This window comes from Carettochelys insculpta, chromosome 6 (genome assembly GCF_033958435.1).
Source record: "Carettochelys insculpta isolate YL-2023 chromosome 6, ASM3395843v1, whole genome shotgun sequence".
NCBI lineage: Eukaryota > Metazoa > Chordata > Testudines > Carettochelyidae > Carettochelys > Carettochelys insculpta.
The window spans coordinates 42,429,760-42,447,938 of record NC_134142.1 but is presented as its reverse complement, the minus strand read 5'-3'; the positions used below and the strand labels follow the sequence as shown (position 1 = coordinate 42,447,938).

At 49.4% G+C, this 18,179-nt stretch overlaps 1 protein-coding gene across 3 annotated transcripts in view; it reads left to right on the top strand.

Moving 5' to 3' along the window:
- The window catches only part of ESRRB (estrogen related receptor beta), a 187,367-nt gene extending 170,173 nt beyond the window's left edge, over positions 1-17,194 (top strand). For all 3 annotated transcript variants that reach the window (XM_074996736.1, XM_074996737.1, XM_074996738.1), the window contains 2 exons: positions 2,141-2,410; positions 13,949-17,194. In XM_074996736.1, the coding sequence (XP_074852837.1) occupies positions 2,141-2,410; positions 13,949-14,193 (515 nt within the window). In that variant the 3' untranslated portion in view covers positions 14,194-17,194. The remainder of the gene's footprint in view (positions 1-2,140; positions 2,411-13,948) is intronic.
- The last annotated feature ends 985 nt before the right edge of the window (positions 17,195-18,179 follow it).

The window sequence follows — 18,179 nt, the reverse complement described above, 5'->3', positions numbered from 1 at the left end:
AGGGAGTTAGGGAGAGGAAAAAAAAAATTAAAAAATGGTTGAGAGAGAGGCAGGAGCCTGAAATGAGGGAGGGAAGAGAATGCGGCATCAAATCCTAGATCCAGGGTTGTGAGCCCCGTCCTTGGGAGGGGTGGGGGGAGCAGCTTTCAAGGGTATGGGGCAGGTTAGATTAAAAAAAAATGGCAGAGATGGTGATAGGTCCTGCTGTGAATGCAGGGGACCGGACTCAATGACCTCGAGGTCTTTTCCAGCTCTATGAGCTATGTACATACGTATGTTCTGGCTGCGCAGAAATTGCCAGGCCTTTATCTCCACTCAATCCTGTGAGTCACCATTGCCAGGACAGCCTGCCTCAGTCTTCCTGAAGAATAAACAGACACCTTGCTGAGTTTCAGTCAGGGTGGGCATGGACCCTACAAGCCTGTTTAGGATTTGCTGACAAATGGACACAGGGCAGCTGTGTACATTTGGGATCCACTGGCAGGCTGCTTCAAAGACCAAGGCCATTTCTGCAGTACCTCTTCTTTTTCTTAGAGTCCAGGAGAATTTGACTGGAAAATCTCTCATGCCCTCTTGTATTTCAGACATTGGAGCAGAGGGTGGCTCCTGTCTCAGTCTCGCCTCTGTCACATGGGTTTGTGTTCTTGCTCTTCTTTCAGTGTGAATAGTGCTTTGTGCCTTCCAGTTCATGTTCCTTTTGTCCATCATGTTGCTCTGTCCATTGTCAAACAGGGACAGGACAAGCAAGAGCTGCGCCTTGCTGGGGCGAGGAGAGAATGGTTTGCATTGCAGAAAATACAGCAGATGGAACAGAGAAACAAAGTACAGTAAACCCTTGAATTTGCAGGGGTTGCATTCCTGCTTGGAGCTGGTCAGTTTCCTGGGTTCTCAAGCAAGGGGGAGCTGGGAACCAAACAACAGCCTGGCTTCTGGCTCCAGTTCCCTTGCAGAGCTGGGAAACTGACCAGGGCAGCAGTCATGGTCAGTTTCCTGGCTTCAGCCAGTGGAGGGGAGTCCAGAACCATGGGGCAGCCTGGCTTCAGGCTCTCCTCCATTTCTTGGAGTCAGGAAACTGAGCAGGGCTGCTGTTTCCTGACTCTGCAAGTGGAGGGGAGGCAGATTGCCGCCTGGTTCCCAGCAACCCATCGCTCTTGGGACCGGGAAGCAGCTCCTGTCAGGGACAGCAGCCTGACTCTCTCTCCCGCTCCTGTCAGGGGCAGCAGTCACATTAACCCAAGACACGCTGCGCAGCTCGGTTGCACATATCTCAGAGGTTTACTGTACTTACATGGCAGTGCTGCAGGAGGAATGGTGTCATGGTTCATCTCACCATGGTATTGTCTGAGGAGTGAACTGTGTTTGAGGTAGTGCTGCAAGGAAGAATTAGGAGCATGAAGGATGAATTCCAGGAAGGGTTCCTTATGGACTGGGAAGTAGAGAGAGGGATGAATTTCAGAAGTGCCAGACACTGCATGATGGGGGCGGGGGTGCCCAGGTAAGTACCTAGAAAAGGTCTATCTACACAGTCAATGCAGCAAGCCTACCAGCCCAGGCTGAAAGACTCAGGCTCCCAACCCTTCTCCCCAACACCAGAACAATGCTGTGTAGACACAGCATCTCAGGCTCTGAAGCCTGGGGTAGAATATGAAATGTGTCATAGAACTGGATAGGACCTCAAAAGGTCATTGGGTCAGTCCCCTTTACTCACAGCAGGACCTAGCACCATCCCTGACAAATTTTTAAAAAAAAAATCTAACCTGCCCCAGACCCTTGAAAGTCCCCCTCAAGGACTGGACTCACAACCCTACCTTTACAAGGCCAATGCTCTAACCACTGAGCTCCCCCTCCCCCCAAATGAATGGTCCAGCATTAGGATTCCAGCCCAAGCCATAACTTCAGCACAGTCTTTTCAAGTTTGAGTGCCAGCATGAGCCCCCCCGCACTCAAGTCAATCAACCCAGGCTGGGAAGCTCTTTGGCACAGGCCTTGGAGATGTGCTCCTGACCCCATGTAATTTTGCAGGTGAAGGGAAAGGAGGATTAGTGAGCTGGAGAGACCCCCAGAAAAACTGAGGAGTCGAGGAAGATGCAGCCTCTGGAGCCCATCCTAGTCTGACCCTGCTTGTCATTTGCCTCACCAGGTTTCTCTAATCTCTCCCTGGGAGATCAGATGAGCCTCCTGCAGAGTGCCTGGATGGAGATTCTCATCCTGGGCATCGTGTACCGCTCACTGCCCTACGAGGACAAACTGGTCTATGCTGAGGACTACATCATGGATGAGGAGCACTCGCGCCTGACAGGGCTGCTGGAGCTTTACCTGGCCATCCTGCAGTTGGTGCGCCGCTACAAAAAGCTGAAGGTGGAGAAGGAGGAGTTTGTCACACTCAAGGCCCTGGCCCTTGCCAACTCAGGTAATGCCATAACCTGGGCTGGTGTGAGGCTCAGGGAGCCAAGGTCAACATGGATCTAGCATTAAGATGTTCCTGAGGAGTCAGAAGACTGGTGCCTGGCTATGCTGTTGTTTCTGGTAACAGACTCACTCTCCCTACTGCCTTTCTTTCAATTTATAAGTGAGTTGAGTATCAGGTAGGCCCTCTCTCCAGGGGTCTGGAAATAGGGTATCGACCCTTTTCCTTCAGAGGATGCTGCTCCCCATGTGCACCCTGCTTAGAGAAGAATGACTGGCTGGAGATAGAGTTGAGGAAAGAGAGGTGAGCCTTTTCACTCATGAATCCCAGCTTCAGTCAGACCTCAGGATTGGTGAGGAGGGCACTGGCTGGCCTCTGGAGACAGAGCTACTGAGTATGGAGCTTTTGCCCACTGGCACACTGGATCCAGTCTGACTCGGGTCAGGGGAGAGGCTGGCTCAAGGGGCTCAGGGAGTGGGAGATGGAGCCTTTTTCCTTGAAGTCACCCATTCCTATTCAAGCCAGGTCAGGGGGAACTGGCTGGCTCTTTTAAAATAGAATTCAGCACTTTTTATTTCTTAGGTCCTGTCTGAGTCTGGCCCAGCTCAGTGGTGACTACAGCAAAGTCAGACTGTGCGATCTATTTTTACACCCTACTCATTCCTATGGCTGCTGGCCAGTGCGAAATTATAGAGAGTTCCAATCCCAGCTGACAAGTGCCCACAACAACCAAAACCACCACTGCCATTGGAACCAACTGCCACCCTTTGATAGCCTCAGACAAGTCAAGGTCTGAACAGGCCACAAAGAGTAAACTCCACATTAGCCACAAATGGGGAGAGGCCCTCCTGTGCAGAGTGAGGCGCACTGGTTGGGCAGTGAGGGCTGTTAATACCGCCCATGCAGCTGAAAAGGTTGCTGCTCACACGTGACTACCAGGGAACAGTGAAAATCGTGACAGTTAAAGCTACTCTCTGATGGGACCTGACCCCTTAGCTTTCAGAGTTTCACAGCGTTTAAGGCCAGAAGGGCCCATGAGATCATCTAGTTCAATAGTTCTCAACCAGGGAGCTGGGATCCCCTGTGGGGTCACAAACAGGTTTCATGGGGTCCACCAAGCAAGGCCAGCATTAGAATTTCTGGGGCCCAGGGCAGAAAGCCAAAGCCCCACTCCGTGGGGCTGAAGGTCTGAGACCCACCACCAGCCAGGCTCTGGCTTCATCCCACCATCCAGGAATGAAGCCAGAACCTAACCCTGAGCAACTTGACTTTGAGGGGTCACCTGTGACATGGGGACCCGGGTACTTGCCATGCCTACTATGTCCTGAGGCTGGCCCTAGCTTTTATATCCAGGGAACTAGTTGTTACGGCACAGGTGGGTCATGGAATTTTTATACCGTGTTGATGGGCTGCAGAGGAAAAGGTTTAGAATCTCTAATTTGGTCTATAACATGGTCTATAACATTTAACCTCACCCAGTTGCTCTGTATTGAACTCAGTGACTTGTTTGTAACTGTCTAAACCACAGCTTCCAGAAATTCATCCAGTCTTGCAGAGATCAAAAAATGGAGATTCCATTCCACCACTTCCCATGTTAGTTGGTTTCATGGTTCACCACCCTGTTAAGTTTGTCCTAACTTCTTAGTATGAATTTATCGGTCTTCAGCTTCCAACCATTGGTGCATGTTTTGCTTTTCCCAGCTAAACTAAAGAGCTATTTTGGTGGTTGTTATTTCCCCCCATGAAGGTACTCCTACTGTGTAATCAAGCAGGCCCACTGATAGGGATCAGGGGTGGGAGTAACAAAGGGAGCAGTTGCCCCAGGCCCTGGAGCTCCAGGCCTCTTTGAAACACTGCAGCAGTGCTGCTCCACCACTCCCCCTGGCTCTAAGGGCGTGGGAGAGTTATGTCCCAGTGCCATGATTCAAGAGACACAAAGGGTGGGCTGCCCATGGCCCCACCCCTTCTGCCCTTGGCTCCACCTCTTCTGGGGGCACAGAGTCAGGCTTCCCTCCCATCTTGCCCTGGGGCCTGTGGTGGCTGTCAGCTCCTTTGTAATCAAGTCATCTCTCAAATTTCTTTTTGGTGAGCTAAATCAAGCAAGCTCTTTAATCTCTCACTGCCAGGCATTCACTTCAGACTTTGAAGAATTTTGTGGCACTTTCCTATGCTCGCGTCCGTTTCTTAACATTCTTTTTAACACACGGACGCCAGATCTGCGTGCATGATTCCAGTCTCGATTCCATCAATGCTGTGACAGAGGTGGAATCACCCCCTTGCTCACTACTCCTGTTTATAAGATCACATTGGCCCCTTGCTGCCATAGCTTTGCAGTGGCAGCTCCTGTTGAACTGCTTGTCCACTATGACCCCTTAAATTATTTTCAGAATCGCTGCTTTCAAGGTGCAAGCCCCCACTCTAGTGGTACTGCCTGCATTTTCCATCCTTAGACAGACAACCTGACCTTTGGCTGGATTAAAAGGCATTTTGTTTCACTGGTTGCTCTTTCTGACCATCCTGTCCTCATCATTAATTCCCTGCTCTGGCAATGTGGGTGTCACCTACAAATATCAGCCCTGATTTTTTTTTTTTAACATCTACCAGCAAATCATTGATGAGAAAGTTTGACAAGTGTAGGCCTCCTACCAATGGCTGCAAAACCCCACTAGAAATGTGCCCATAAGAAGATTCCCCACTGACAACTTTGAGCTATTTCAGTTAATTAGTTAACATGCTTTATTGCTACCATATAGTGCTGATTTTTATTCAGTGTTGTGTCAAATACCTTACAAAGGATATGTCCATTAGAGCGATTAGAGTTACCTTTTGTTGACTGTAAATTTAAGGAAGTTCCTATGCCATTGAAGGTTCCTTTATCTAGGTAAAAGGTCCCAGAAATGTGCACATTGACTTTGGCATCTGGGTGAAAGGCCCAGGCATGTGCATGCTAGCTTTGCCTTAGCTCCACGTACAGGATGGGGCCTGTAAGTCTGTTGTGTTACAGCCAACCTGCCAATAATATAATCCATAAGCCATAGGGAAACAATAAACCTATGTACCTATAGGCAAGCAAGCAGGTTAACCCTATAGGCTATACAACCAAACCTACAATCTCACCAAAGAACAAAATCAGGTTTGTCTGACATGCCTTTTTAGTGTTGGCTACCAAATGTTTTATTTCTGTTCTTTATTAATGGGGTCTTGAATCAGCTTTTTCATTTTTTTTTCTGGGACTGAACTCAGGATTACTGGTCTACAGCCCCCTGGGTCATTGCTCTTGCCTTGTTGGAATATTGGCACATTAACATTCTTTCAGTCTTCTGGACTTGCTGTGGTATTCCCAGATGTATTTAAAAAATTATTGATGAGTCAGAAAGCTTTTCAGCCAAATCGTTTAGGATTCTTGGGTACAAGTTTTCTGGGCCCGCTGATTTTACAAATGTTCATGTCTAGCTGTTGTCTAAAGTCCTCCACAGTCACTCATGAATGAGAAGGCAGTTCATCATCTTCATATAATTACATCATTCTCCTTTCCAAATACAGAACAGAAATATTTATTGGCTACTCCTGCCTGTTCTGCATCATTATTAACACAGGCACAGTTTCCATCTAGTAATGGAGTACTGTTGATAGAATTTCTTTTGTTCATAGCTAGGCCTGCCAACAGGGGGAAAGAGGGAAGAGACCTGCCAGGAGCCCAGCAATTCAAAAGGGCCCAGAGTTCCTGGCTGCTGCACATCCGTGCCCAGAGCCCCAGGCTATTTAAATCACCACCAGAGCCCCTGGGTGGCTTGCTAAGGGCTGGGAGTGTGTGGGCACAGAGCCGTCCTGTCCATAGGATGAGGTGAGGATGTTGCCCCAAGCTCCAGGCTTTCAGGGGCCCCGCTCTGGCCACCCCACATGCCCTATGGACAGGAGGGAGAGGATTTACCTGGGGCAAAGTGCATTTAGTGGGCAGCAGCTGCAGGGGACCACCTCCCCTATGCCTGCCCCATACTCACCCTGTGGTGCTCCATCACGGGCTCCCACCTTGCTGAGCCCTGGGGCAGGGAGATGGGGATGGAGCGGGCAAAGGAGTGGGACCTGCGATATGGTGTGCCAGACCTCGCTCCCCCCTTGAGATGGCCATCATGGTCTGGGTGGTGCTGTGGGTTGGCTGAGTGGGGGTGCAGTACAATCGGGGAGTCACTGAGAGCCTGGCCCTTTCTGACCAAAGCCCTTCCCAATCCAGAGGCATGGAGCCACCTCCCTTGCCCAGGGGTCCAGCAATTCTGTCAGCCCCCCTGTTCCTAATATACCTTTAAATAAAACTCACCCCCCCAGCCCCCGCCACATTACTATCCTTAGTCTGCCAGCTATGGATTTTGTTCTGATGTCCTTATTTTCCCTTATCAATTTTCTGCACTTCATCACTTCTAATTTATATTGATTGCGATCTCGTCCCCCCTTTTTCCATTTACATATTGCTTTTTTTATTTCTAATTGCTCTCTTTGCTTTGCACTGGGCCAGGGAAGGCTTTTAGCCAAAAAGCTGCAATTCCCCAATCTACTCAACTCTATGAAGAAATAGCTTCCAACCTATGAGGAAAGTCCCTGTATTATAGAGGCAGCAGGAACCAGAGCAGTGATGTGGAGGGAAGCTACAGGCCCTAGCACCTACCCTGCTAAAGGGCTAAGGACTGGGGCAAGAAGAGGTTTTCACAAGGTGGCACTGGCACCAGCTATAAGACAAGAGGCTGTTCTGTGGATTGTGCTTTGAGTGGGAGGATATGAACTCTGTGCTGCCATTGTGTGTGTGTGTGTGTGTGTGTGTGTGTGTGTGTTTAATGCAATAGACATTTCAGTGCTCATTGCTGCTCTCTCTTGACCAATCAGGTCTTTGGCGTAAGCAGGGCAGTGCCCAAGTCAGCATGTGCGGGAGCAGACAGCCTGTGGGGAGAGTTTTTAGTAGTGACGATAAAATAAAACATCCACCTCTCAGCAGCCACTTTGTGGTTCTGCTTCTGACTCCACAGATAGGGCAAAGTAAGGATGAGGGTTAGAAAACTCGGCTCTCAGCTACGTGGAGCAACTGCTCTGGCTGCACTTGCCTGGTGCAGTTCAGGTACCAGCGGCATTTGGTGTTTACAGCGCTGCTATTTCTTACTCAATGGTGTGTGAGGTTTCCCTTCGTGCTTCATGGTTTGCTTTTGTCAGTGGGCAAAAGTAGGATACTATCATGTGGCTAACAACAGTATCACAATGTATAGACTCAGAAGGATGAATTAAGGTTGCATTGTTGCGCTTAGGCTGGCATTTCCTAACTTGTTTGCACTGGGTTTGACTTAACTGTAATGTCAGTGTTTTCCCATTCATACATGTATACATTGTGGACTGAATGTCCAGCAGTCTAGGGCCACTCTTGGACAAATGCAGGGGCGCATGCAAATAGCCAACAGTGCTCATATCTATAGATGCACCTCTGAGGCAGTCCCCAACTCATGAATTAATTCAGTGTAGACTAAGTGAAAGGATAAATAAAAACAGGTCTGCAGCGAGGGACGTTGATTTTTAAAAGGGCAGACTTTAAAAATAAAGGGAATTGGTAACAGAAGTGGACTGGACTGAAAAAGTCAAGGATATGAATGTGGAGAAGGCTTGGAATTACTTTGTCAAAGTTGCAGAAGGTCTCAAACCTGCATCCCAAGCACAAGGCAAAAATCTACCCCAGCTGGATGAGGAAGCACCTCAGAGAAGTTATTTAGAGAGCGTCTACAAGGAGTGGAAGATGGGACAGCTCAGCAAGAAAAGCTGCTGCCCCCTGCAGGACAGAAGGCATAGGGACAAAGTGAGAAACACCAAAAGGGAAGCCGAGCTGGACATTGCAAAGGAAAGTAAAATCAACAGCCAACATTTCTATAACTGTATAAACGAAAAGGAAGAAAGTGGGGCTACTAAGCAGAGTAGCTGGGGTGGAGGTAAAAGATAAGCTAGGCACAGCTCAACACTGAACCACACACTTGGCCTCTGTTTGTACTGCTAACAAAGAGCTTGGGAGACAGGAGCAGGGCAACTGATGGAAATGCGGATATGGAAGTAGAAATTACCACATCTGAGGTACAAATCAAACTGAAACGGCTTAATGGGACGAGATCTAGAGACCCAGATAATCGCCATCCAAGAATGTTGAAGGAACTGCCACATGAAATTACAAGCCCACTAGCAAGGATTTGTATTGAGTCTGTAAACTGGGCATGGGGTATACCCAATGATTATTTTTAAGACAAGGGGGACAAGGTGATCCAGGAAAGGCCTGTTGTTTTGTTCTCAATTGTGCACAAGGTATCGGCACACATTTTGAAAGAGAATGTAGTTAAGGACGTAGAGGTAAATGGTAATTAGGATAAAATACAACATAGTTTTACAAAATGTAGGTCTTGCCAGATGAACCTAACTTCTTTGAGAAGATAACTGATTTTTCAGTTAAAGGCAATACAATAGATCTAATCTACTTGGATTTTAGTAAGATGTTTGATACAGTTCCACATGAGAAATAATGAGTTAAATTGGAAAACAATGGCAATTAATGAGAGAACTGAAAGGGACTACAGAAATAGGCAAAGGGGCAACTGCAATGGGTCATAGTAAAAAGTCAGCTGACAGCCTGGAGGGAGGTTAATAGTATAGTTCCTCAGAGACCTGTCTTGGGACCAGTCCTATTTAACATTTTCATTAATGCCATTGGCACAAAATGTGGGGTGTGCGAACAAAGTGGGTAGGTGATGCCAAGTTGGAAGGTATTGCCAATGTGGAGAAGGATCAGAATAGCATAGGAGAAGAGCTGGAGGATGTTGAAAAGTGGAGTAATAGCAATGGGATAAAATATAAGTGTGAAATGCAATGTCATGCTTAGAGGAACTAATAAGAATATTTGCTTCATATCAGTTGGAACCCACTAGAGGAGAAAAAACCTGAATCTACTTGTTGACCATAGGATGGCTATGAGCCGTCAATGTGCCATTAAAAAACAAACAAAGACAATCCTAAAGTGAGGTATTTCCAGCAGAGAGAGGGAAGTGTTATTGCCATTATAAAAGGCACTAGTGAGACCTCATGTGGAATACTATGTGCAGTGCTGGTCTCCCATGTTTCAGAAAGAAGAATGCAAACTGAAACAGGTGCAGAGAAGGGAACTAAGATGAGCAGAGAAATGGCAAACCTGCCAGCCAAGTGGCAGTTCCAGGAGCTGGACTGGTGTAGCCTAATCCTGTAAAAGCTGAGGGGAGCTATGATTGCTCTCCCTCAAGAACAGAGAGGAGATAGTTACGTTACGTGTCATTGTTAACACAAGAACAAATGGTTGGGAACCGGCCCTCAAGTTTAGGCTTGAAACTGAGGTTTCTAATAACCAGAGGTGTGAAGTTCTGGACCAGCCTCCCAGGGGGGAGCGGTGATGTGAGGAAAAAAAACTAGCTAACAAGAGTGAACTTAATCAGCACGGATGAGGTGGCCTGATGAACTTGCTTCATTGGCATATGGCCCATTGCCACTTCTACTAGCAAAACTCTGCTGTGGCCAGAGACGGTGCACATGCTGGGGAGGGCTCTGAGTTACTACAGAGAATTCTTTCCCAGGTGTCTGCCTGGCGGGGCTGGCCCACATGTTCCCCCACGTCCGCGTAGGAGACACTTGGGGGTTTTCACCTTCCTCTGAAGTCACTTGCTAGTTTACACTAGAGTACATGGCAGAGTCTGTTAGGGGTTTATCAAAGGAGGGTTTGCATGTGTGCACACAGGTGCTGCCAGTTTTGGTTGGACATAGTCCTGGAGATTTCATCACATTAATCTTTAGTTCTTAGATAGTCCAGGACAATCTTGGAGGGTTGGCAACCCTGTGTGCGAGGGTCTGGGGCCGGCCAAGTGCAGGAGGTAAGACTAGATGATCCCTCGGGTCCCCACCCTGCCTTTACAAGCAGAAGCTGATTGAGTCAGGTGAGCACAGAGAATTGTGGCAGGGAGCTTCTGGTGCTGGAGCCTTGGCAGATTCCTGACCCTTTCTGTGTGTAAAGCTTCAAGGAGCTGCTTGGTGGGATTATTGGAGGGAATGAGCGTGGTTTGATTTGGAGTATAACAACGGGTAAAGAACATTTCCCCCAAACTTCATTCTGAACCCCCCACAGCCGGAGGTCAAGTTTTGCCTCACTGATTACCCACTTTGTGCATCACAGTGCCGACTGTCAGCCACTCAGAGGAAGGGAAAATACCCAGAGGGGCAGAGATTCATTCAAGCTCCAGGGCTGAGGGGTTCCCTGCAGGTTAGCTCAGAGCCCTGCTTAGTTAAGGGTGTCTCCTAGATGTAGCCTTATCCCTTTATCACTTGCAACAGCCCTGGCTAAGATGATTTGAGCACAAGGGGTGGATGGTGCAGCAAATCCTGTGCTGGTGGAACATGGAGATCCCTGCGACTATAGGGCCCCAGCCTGCCAGCTTAAACTACAGTTTTGTTGTTGTGAGAGGCAACGGCCCCTGCTGCAGCAATGTGATAGACTGGCTGTCCATTACCACAGGTGCACACTGTCCTCCAACCACAAACCTGTGGAGGAGGGTGAGCACGGCCCTGGGTGCATGCATGGGTTAGGGTAGAGACTGTAAGAGAGGCTGTATGCCATATGCCCCTCTAGGCAACAGCCTGGCAGCCTCCCTCCCTCTGGATGCTCTGCCAGCTGTAAAAATTGACAGCCATTGATTTTTGTAATTAACAGTTTATCAATGCAATCAACACTGGCTTGCTGATGGATTGCTGGGAAATTAATCCTGCAATGTTGCTTTATTTTTTTGCAGGCCACAGCAGATTTGGGGCTCTTCTCAGCACAGAGAGGGGCAATGGGCAGAGCGAGGGGGACTGGGTCTTTATAAAAGAAACACCCAGGGAAAGAAAATAGGAAATACGCGGCTTTTAGGGCTCTTCAGCCTATACAAATCAGCTGGGAGAGAGAAGCAGCACTGTTATGCTGATTCACCTATGGCACAACAGCAACACCACTCTGAGAGCACCTGGGGTGGAACGCACAGCAAAGTACATGCTTCCACCCCATTCCCCCTGCCCCTAATGGAATGCACACAGGGAGCGTGAACCAAGGCACAGAGCTAGTGCTGTGAAGTCAGAGCTGGTGTTCTGAGTGGGCGCTGGCATGCTGCACCATTGGATAAGTGCTGCTCTGTGCCTCAGCTTCCCCCGCTGCAGCCACCTCCCTGTCTGTGGGGATTTGAGGCTTAGCTGTAAATCACACTGGGAAAGGTAAAGTACAGTTGTTAGCCACTCACCTGAGGATAAAGGCTGCTGTTAGGGGCTGCCCCTGGGCCTGGGCTGGCCTGTGCAGCCACACCAATCACACACACGGTGCTTATCAAACAAGGTGGAGCAACTCAGCCCCCGGGGCAGAAAGGATAGTGGGGTTTGCTGGTTGAAAGCCACACGTCCACTGCTCAGCGCCCCTCTGCTCCACCATGACCTGTGCAGGGTGCAGCCCTGGGTCAGTGAGTGCATATGCCAGCACAAGCTCTACTCCTACCAAGCACAGCACCAGTGGTACCCAGGCCATGGCCACAGCTGCTCAGATTACACTGGCACCCACGGGGCCATCCTGCAACAGCCTCAGCAACTGCTCTCTCCAGTACTACAAGCTCCTGTATGGGTGTCATCCAGCATATGGCTACTGCTGAGCTGGTGGCAGTCATGTTGCTGCTTTGTGCTCTGAGCTCTCTTCCCCTTTGCTTGGGGAGGCAGAGGCCCCTGCTCTGCCATACACACAACATACAGGCCACAGCCATCCCAGAGGGACTACAGTGATACCCACAGCATGACGCTAACACCACAGCGGGGAGAACGGGGCAGGGCGGGGGTGTCTTACTTTTCACTGACACCATACCCCTGCTTTAAGGTGCTTAAGTTTTCCTGGGGCTCCTCCAGGCTTGGTGGTTCATAGCCATGGCACCTCAGCAGCTGCCCAGCACTGAAGACAGTGCCACTGGCAGCAGCAGTGCAGAATAGGTGGCACTACCATATCATGCCATCCCTTACTGCTCTCCTGGGCGGGAACCACTATCCACAGTCCTGGTGGGGGGGCGGGGACCCAGCCAGCTGCTGCCACTCAAGAGCCTCCCAGCTTGAGCTCTGGCAGCACTTCGGTTAGCAATTAAGCACCAGCATGGCCTGTTATCACAATACCACACGTGTGCCCTAGTCACTCCACTGCGCCAGTGTTTTATGTGACTGGGCTGCAAGGCATGTCTGAGGGGGCCAGGTGGCTTTCAGCGGAACCACTGTTGGGTATGGTTGGCCATGAGTTGCTGCTTGGAGTCCATGCACCAAGCAGGAATCCTGACAGAGGGGCATGATGCTGAGGAAAGGTCTCAGCCTGGGGGCTGGGGGGGAGAAGGACGGTGTATGTGATGCCGGGAGGGGGTGGGGTGGCAAGGGGAGCCTGCAGGCTCTGTGAGGGAGGATGGGACAGAGCAAGCTTCTCCTAGGCAAGCTGAGGGCTCACAAAAGGAAGAGGACAACAACCTACAAGGCTAGTGCTGCGGGCCTCCGTGGGGAGAAGTGTTCTCCAGCCAGCCTCTTGTTGCTTGGCCCTGCCGTTTCTGGTCAGTAGCAAGGCTGGTCTTAGGGCATAGCAGCCAATGGACATGCTGTGCCTGTGACACCCCCTGGTGACACTTCCTTAGAGCTGTGTAGAGAAATCTGATGCAGTGCAACAAGGAGAAGTGTAGCGTCCCGCACCTGTGTGTGTGGGGGGGGGGGGTGGGGGGGCGGAAGAATCCCAAGCATTGTTATAGGCTGGCGACCGACCGGCTCAGCAGCAGTACAGCAGAAAGGGACCTAGGGATTATAGTGGATGAAAGGCTGGAGCTGAGTAAACAGTGTGCCCTTGTAGCCAAGAAGGCTAACGCCATAGTAGGGTGCATTAGGAGGAGCATTGTTGAGCAGACCTAGAAATGTGGTTGTTTCTGAGATATTAATAATATGGAGATATTAATAAAGATGCTGATCATAAGATGTTTGTGTGTGTGTGTGTGTGTATGCGTGTGTGTGTGTGTGTGTGTGTATGCATATATACACACACACACACACACACACACACCTACTGAGCTCACTCGGGATGGCTGGCACAGTCACAGCCCTTCACTGTTCATGCCACTCCCCCCTACTGAATAGGCAAGGTGGGTGGGCATGGGAGTAGCCATGTACCCATCCTAACCTCAAGTCATTCTTGCACAACTCTCCAGTCTACCTGGAGCCATGGTTTGATTAGACTGCAATTCACCAGCCCCCACCTTTGGAAGCCTACCCAGCCCCTCCTCCCCCGAGCTCCCACTGCCCAAGAACCACAAACCCTGGCACTGGCGCCATCCTGTGGTGCTCCCAGCAGCAGCCCTGCCAGCCGGTCTCTCGTGGGCCTTAATGTGTCTTATCTGGGCGCTCTTGGCCAGAAGCTGTGGCACTGACGATGCAGTTCTGTTTTGTGACCGTTACTTTCTGGTGTCCTTCTCCCTGCCTCAGATTCCATGCACATAGAGGACATGGAGGCGGTGCAGAAACTCCAGGACCTTCTCCACGAAGCCCTGCAGGACTACGAGCTGAGTCAGCGCCACGAGGAGCCCCGGCGAGCAGGCAAGCTGCTGCTGACCTTGCCCCTCCTGCGGCAGACAGCCGCCAAAGCTGTGCAGCACTTCTACAGCATCAAACTGCAGGGCAAGGTCCCCATGCACAAACTCTTCCTGGAAATGCTAGAGGCCAAGGTCTGACGGCCCCAGTGCCAGCCTGCAGCAGCCGGGAAATAAACTAGCAACAGAGATGCAGACCCAGAGCAATTTACACAACAGCGGGGGCCGGCTTTTATCTCCAATCATTTATTATGGAAGAATTATTTAATGTCCAGCTGCCGGCCTGCTTGCCTGCCTGTCTGCAGAGTCTCATGTACAGAGGGGGCAACTCTTTTAAATCAGTCACCTGTTTCTCTGTTTTTGTTTTCTCTATAGGAAGTACCAGAGCGTCCACATGCACTTGCAGAGGGGGCTAGAGGGAGGCAGTTGTGCTCTCTGCCCTGGTCCCCAGCTCCCTCCACCAACTCCAGAGGTGGGAGGAGGGACTGAGGTAGGACTCGAGGAGGAAGGGAGTTAGTAACCTTCAGCTGCTGCTGTTGACAGGGGAGGCAGAGAGGGCAGCCCCTGCTGTTTGTCACTTCATTCCAGCTGCCAGGCCCATGGGGCAGGTGCTTGTTTAGAAAAGAGCCTCATGGGACCTCCACTCTAAAACCGTTGCCTCCTGCATTCCTCTAGCTACACATAAACACATGTACATAGAAGCCCCACGTCCTATTGGGAAAGCTGCCCCTGTAAGATATTTGGCAATCTTGTACAGCGTGTCATCAGGCTGGGCTGTTCCATTCTGGGGTAATCCCACATTCCCACAGGCTAGTTGAGCGGAAGGCTCTGTGGCCCAGAGAATGCAAGTCCCCCTCAAGGAAGGGATGAGCCTGCCCTTTTGCTCTGGTGCTGGATTCGTGTGATAGTCTCTGCATTCTTACACACGGTGCTAATTGAAATCTCACCACCATTTCCACAGGGCAGCGATCAAATCTGCCTCATCAACTCTGAAAATAGCCCTCCCCCACAACCTCACACAAACACCTGTCTGCAATAACTGGGCCCACGTGTGAATACCCCCTCTCTCAACCAGGGTGTGGCCTGTCCAGTTTTGACAGAGCCGATGTTCACCTCCATAGACACTTAGACTTGACTCCACCCATTAGTTGGGAACAAAGAGTATTGTTCTTTGGAGGAAATTGCCCACCCCAGGCCTGGGAAGCTGTTAGTTGGTGCCAACTTAACACACTCTTGAAAGGAGTCATTTAACCTTGGACTCCCACATACCATTAGCCATGTTCCTGGCCTCCCTGCTGCCTCCAAAATAATCAACAACCCATTACAAACTGTTCTGTGGCAGAGTGAGGCCTCATGGGGCTGTCGCCAAGAGAAAAGATAGTTTCTGGAAACATTGAGGGGTACGGCTTGTGCTTCTCTGCTACCTCCTCCCTGCATCTAACCAGTTTTCTAGAGAGGCTTTCTGCAGGGGAAATACCACAATGCCATTAGCCAGAAGGAAATCGAGGGAGGCGATTCAGTGATTATTTCCTCTAGGACACGTGTTCAACGCCCATCTGACTGAGTGATGCCTGACAATGCCCTTCTGGCACAAGATAAGTGGCTGGTGCTGGTGAAGAGTCTTGGTTAATTTGTGCATTCTGAAATTACCTGCATGACTGACCCTATTGACCCCTTGCTGGCAGTATCAGTATCAGGAGAAAGGCTCTGACCTGATGGAGCAGGTCAGCTCCTAGAAGTAGTACCTGCTGTGAGGCACATTAGCAGCAGTATAGCGGAGTTTGATCTCCATGAGAGCAGAAGGCATCGTTGTCCAGGCCTGTCAGTCAAACTACTTTTGCCAGTGCTGCGCTCATTCTCTTTCTGGATCAATCACCTTAAAGAACAGCTAAAACAAGCTCATAAAAAGTTGCACTGGCCAGAGCTCTTTAGCTCTTGAGGAAGTCACAGGAATGCCACACCCAGGCTCACTCTAACCAGCTAATTTCGTACCATGACAGGGGTACTTTCTGGGGATGGGTAGCCTGGAGAGTGAGACAATGGCATTTGGGTACATCACACTGCAGCCATTGTCCCACTTGGGGGACAGTGGGGGTCTGCAGTGACTGCTTTGGCTAGTGGATGCTCAGCAACATCTCACACACCAGGATGGAGCAACTGGACAGGAAAGAGGTTTAGGACAGATTCCCTGGGAATCCTGTAGGGGATTCATGCCTCGTGTGAGCCTTGCTGACCAGTCCTATACTACTGTAACTTCACACGCTGCAGGAGGTGCTGGACTCCAAGCCTTGGGGTGGGTGTAGTTACTAAACAACTGAGATTAGCTTAACATCAGACACAGAGGTAAGTGCCTCAATGCCTGTGCATAAGCATCAAGCTGAGTCCGCCATTCAGTCAAACTAAGGGGCGCTGCATCACTCTGCTCCCACTCAGTACAGTACCCCACAGGGCAAAGCCTGCATACACAGATACAATTAACTAATGAGTTGCCAGCTCCTACAAAAGGCAGCCCTGCGCAAGAGGGAACAGCAACTCAGACAGTCACATTCTTCCTGGGAAGTGGGTTTCTGGCCTCTGTTGCAAAGCGAATTTCACTGGGATCAAGTCAATGAACTGGAGAAACACTGCCTGGCACTGTGTTTCTTGGCAAACACGGGCATTACCTTACAGTGAAACTGTGAAGACACTGCCAGAAGAAATGCTGAACCACAACCTGGCAGTACATGTGGCATAGGGGGCGTTATTCTCTCTCATTAATCTGATTGCCTCAGTCTCCGAACCATTGCAAACATATTTTACAATCATGCTGCACCTGAAATATGTAAGCAACTACAAAAAGAAAAGTCACTGAGAAAGACCCTAAAATGTAACTGGTTGAGCTAAGAAGGAGCTTCCACCATGTATCCCCAAGCTAGAACCAGACATACAATCAACGGGCACCCTGCTGCTATGGCTGGGTTATATGTGGAAGTCGGAGAGAGAGCGCGCGAGGCTGTGAGACTGATGCAGGGAGTTAGCCAGTGCAATAAACAGTATCTATTTTATTCAACTATTATCTGCTCCTTAAAAGCTGTTAAATAAATAAATTGTATTCCTGTGGTACAGGGCATTTCAAACAAAACAAGAAATAAAACAGACATGTACAAACTAAGCCAGCCAAGGTGATGTTTATTGGGATTCTGAAATGCAACTTCCTGATATGCTGATGGGTACATGGTGTTTTGCAGTGTACTGTAGAGCAGAGTTTCTCAACCTTGTTTCTTTATAAAGTACCTCTATTTATATATATATATATAAAAAGCCCCCCCCAACCTTCTCTTGTGGATCCCCAGTTGAGAAACATGGGCCTAACATAATCTTCAAAGAAGTGCCATTCGACCTTCCAGATTATGTATCCTTTTCAGGAGTCAGCTTTGTTTTGCATTTTAGCATGTTACACCTCACTTAAAAACTACAAAAACTAGCACAGAAGACTACCACACAACACTTGTTGACGTTCTACCATCGTATTATCAAACAAATAACTTGGAATAGAAATATTGTACTTGCATTTCAGTATAAGGCACATGAAGCAGCAGCTACGCGTCCTTGGCTGAATGAGCTTTTTAGATGGTATTGACTATACGAGTGTGTTTTTAATGTAGCCTGCTGTAAAACTAGGCAAATATCTAGATGAGCTGCTGTAACCCTGGAAGACTTTGATGTACCGCCCCCCCCCCCAAAGGTGCATGTACTCCTGGGTGAGAAACATTGCTGTAGGGTAACCGATCCCATTTTACTTTGTTCAGCGTACTATGATAATGTTTTAGCAAAGCCTGACCTGTGAGAAAAGATTGAACAAAAAGCAGGCATGTTTAATCTTGAGAAAAGCAGCTTGGGAGAGGGGTACAGGCAGGAATCTGCTAGAAAGCCCTTAATGGCTGTTAGACAAGGACAGAGCAATTGTTCTCTGGCCACTGAAGGTAGGTTACAAAGTAGTGGACTTAAGCTGCAACAAGGGAGATTTAGGGCAGATCTTAGGAAAAGCTATTTTTATTATCTAGTTAGACACAGGAACAGGTTGTCAAGGGAGGCTGGGGAAGCCTCATCACTGAAGGTTTTTAGAAACATCTGGCCACACCTGAAGG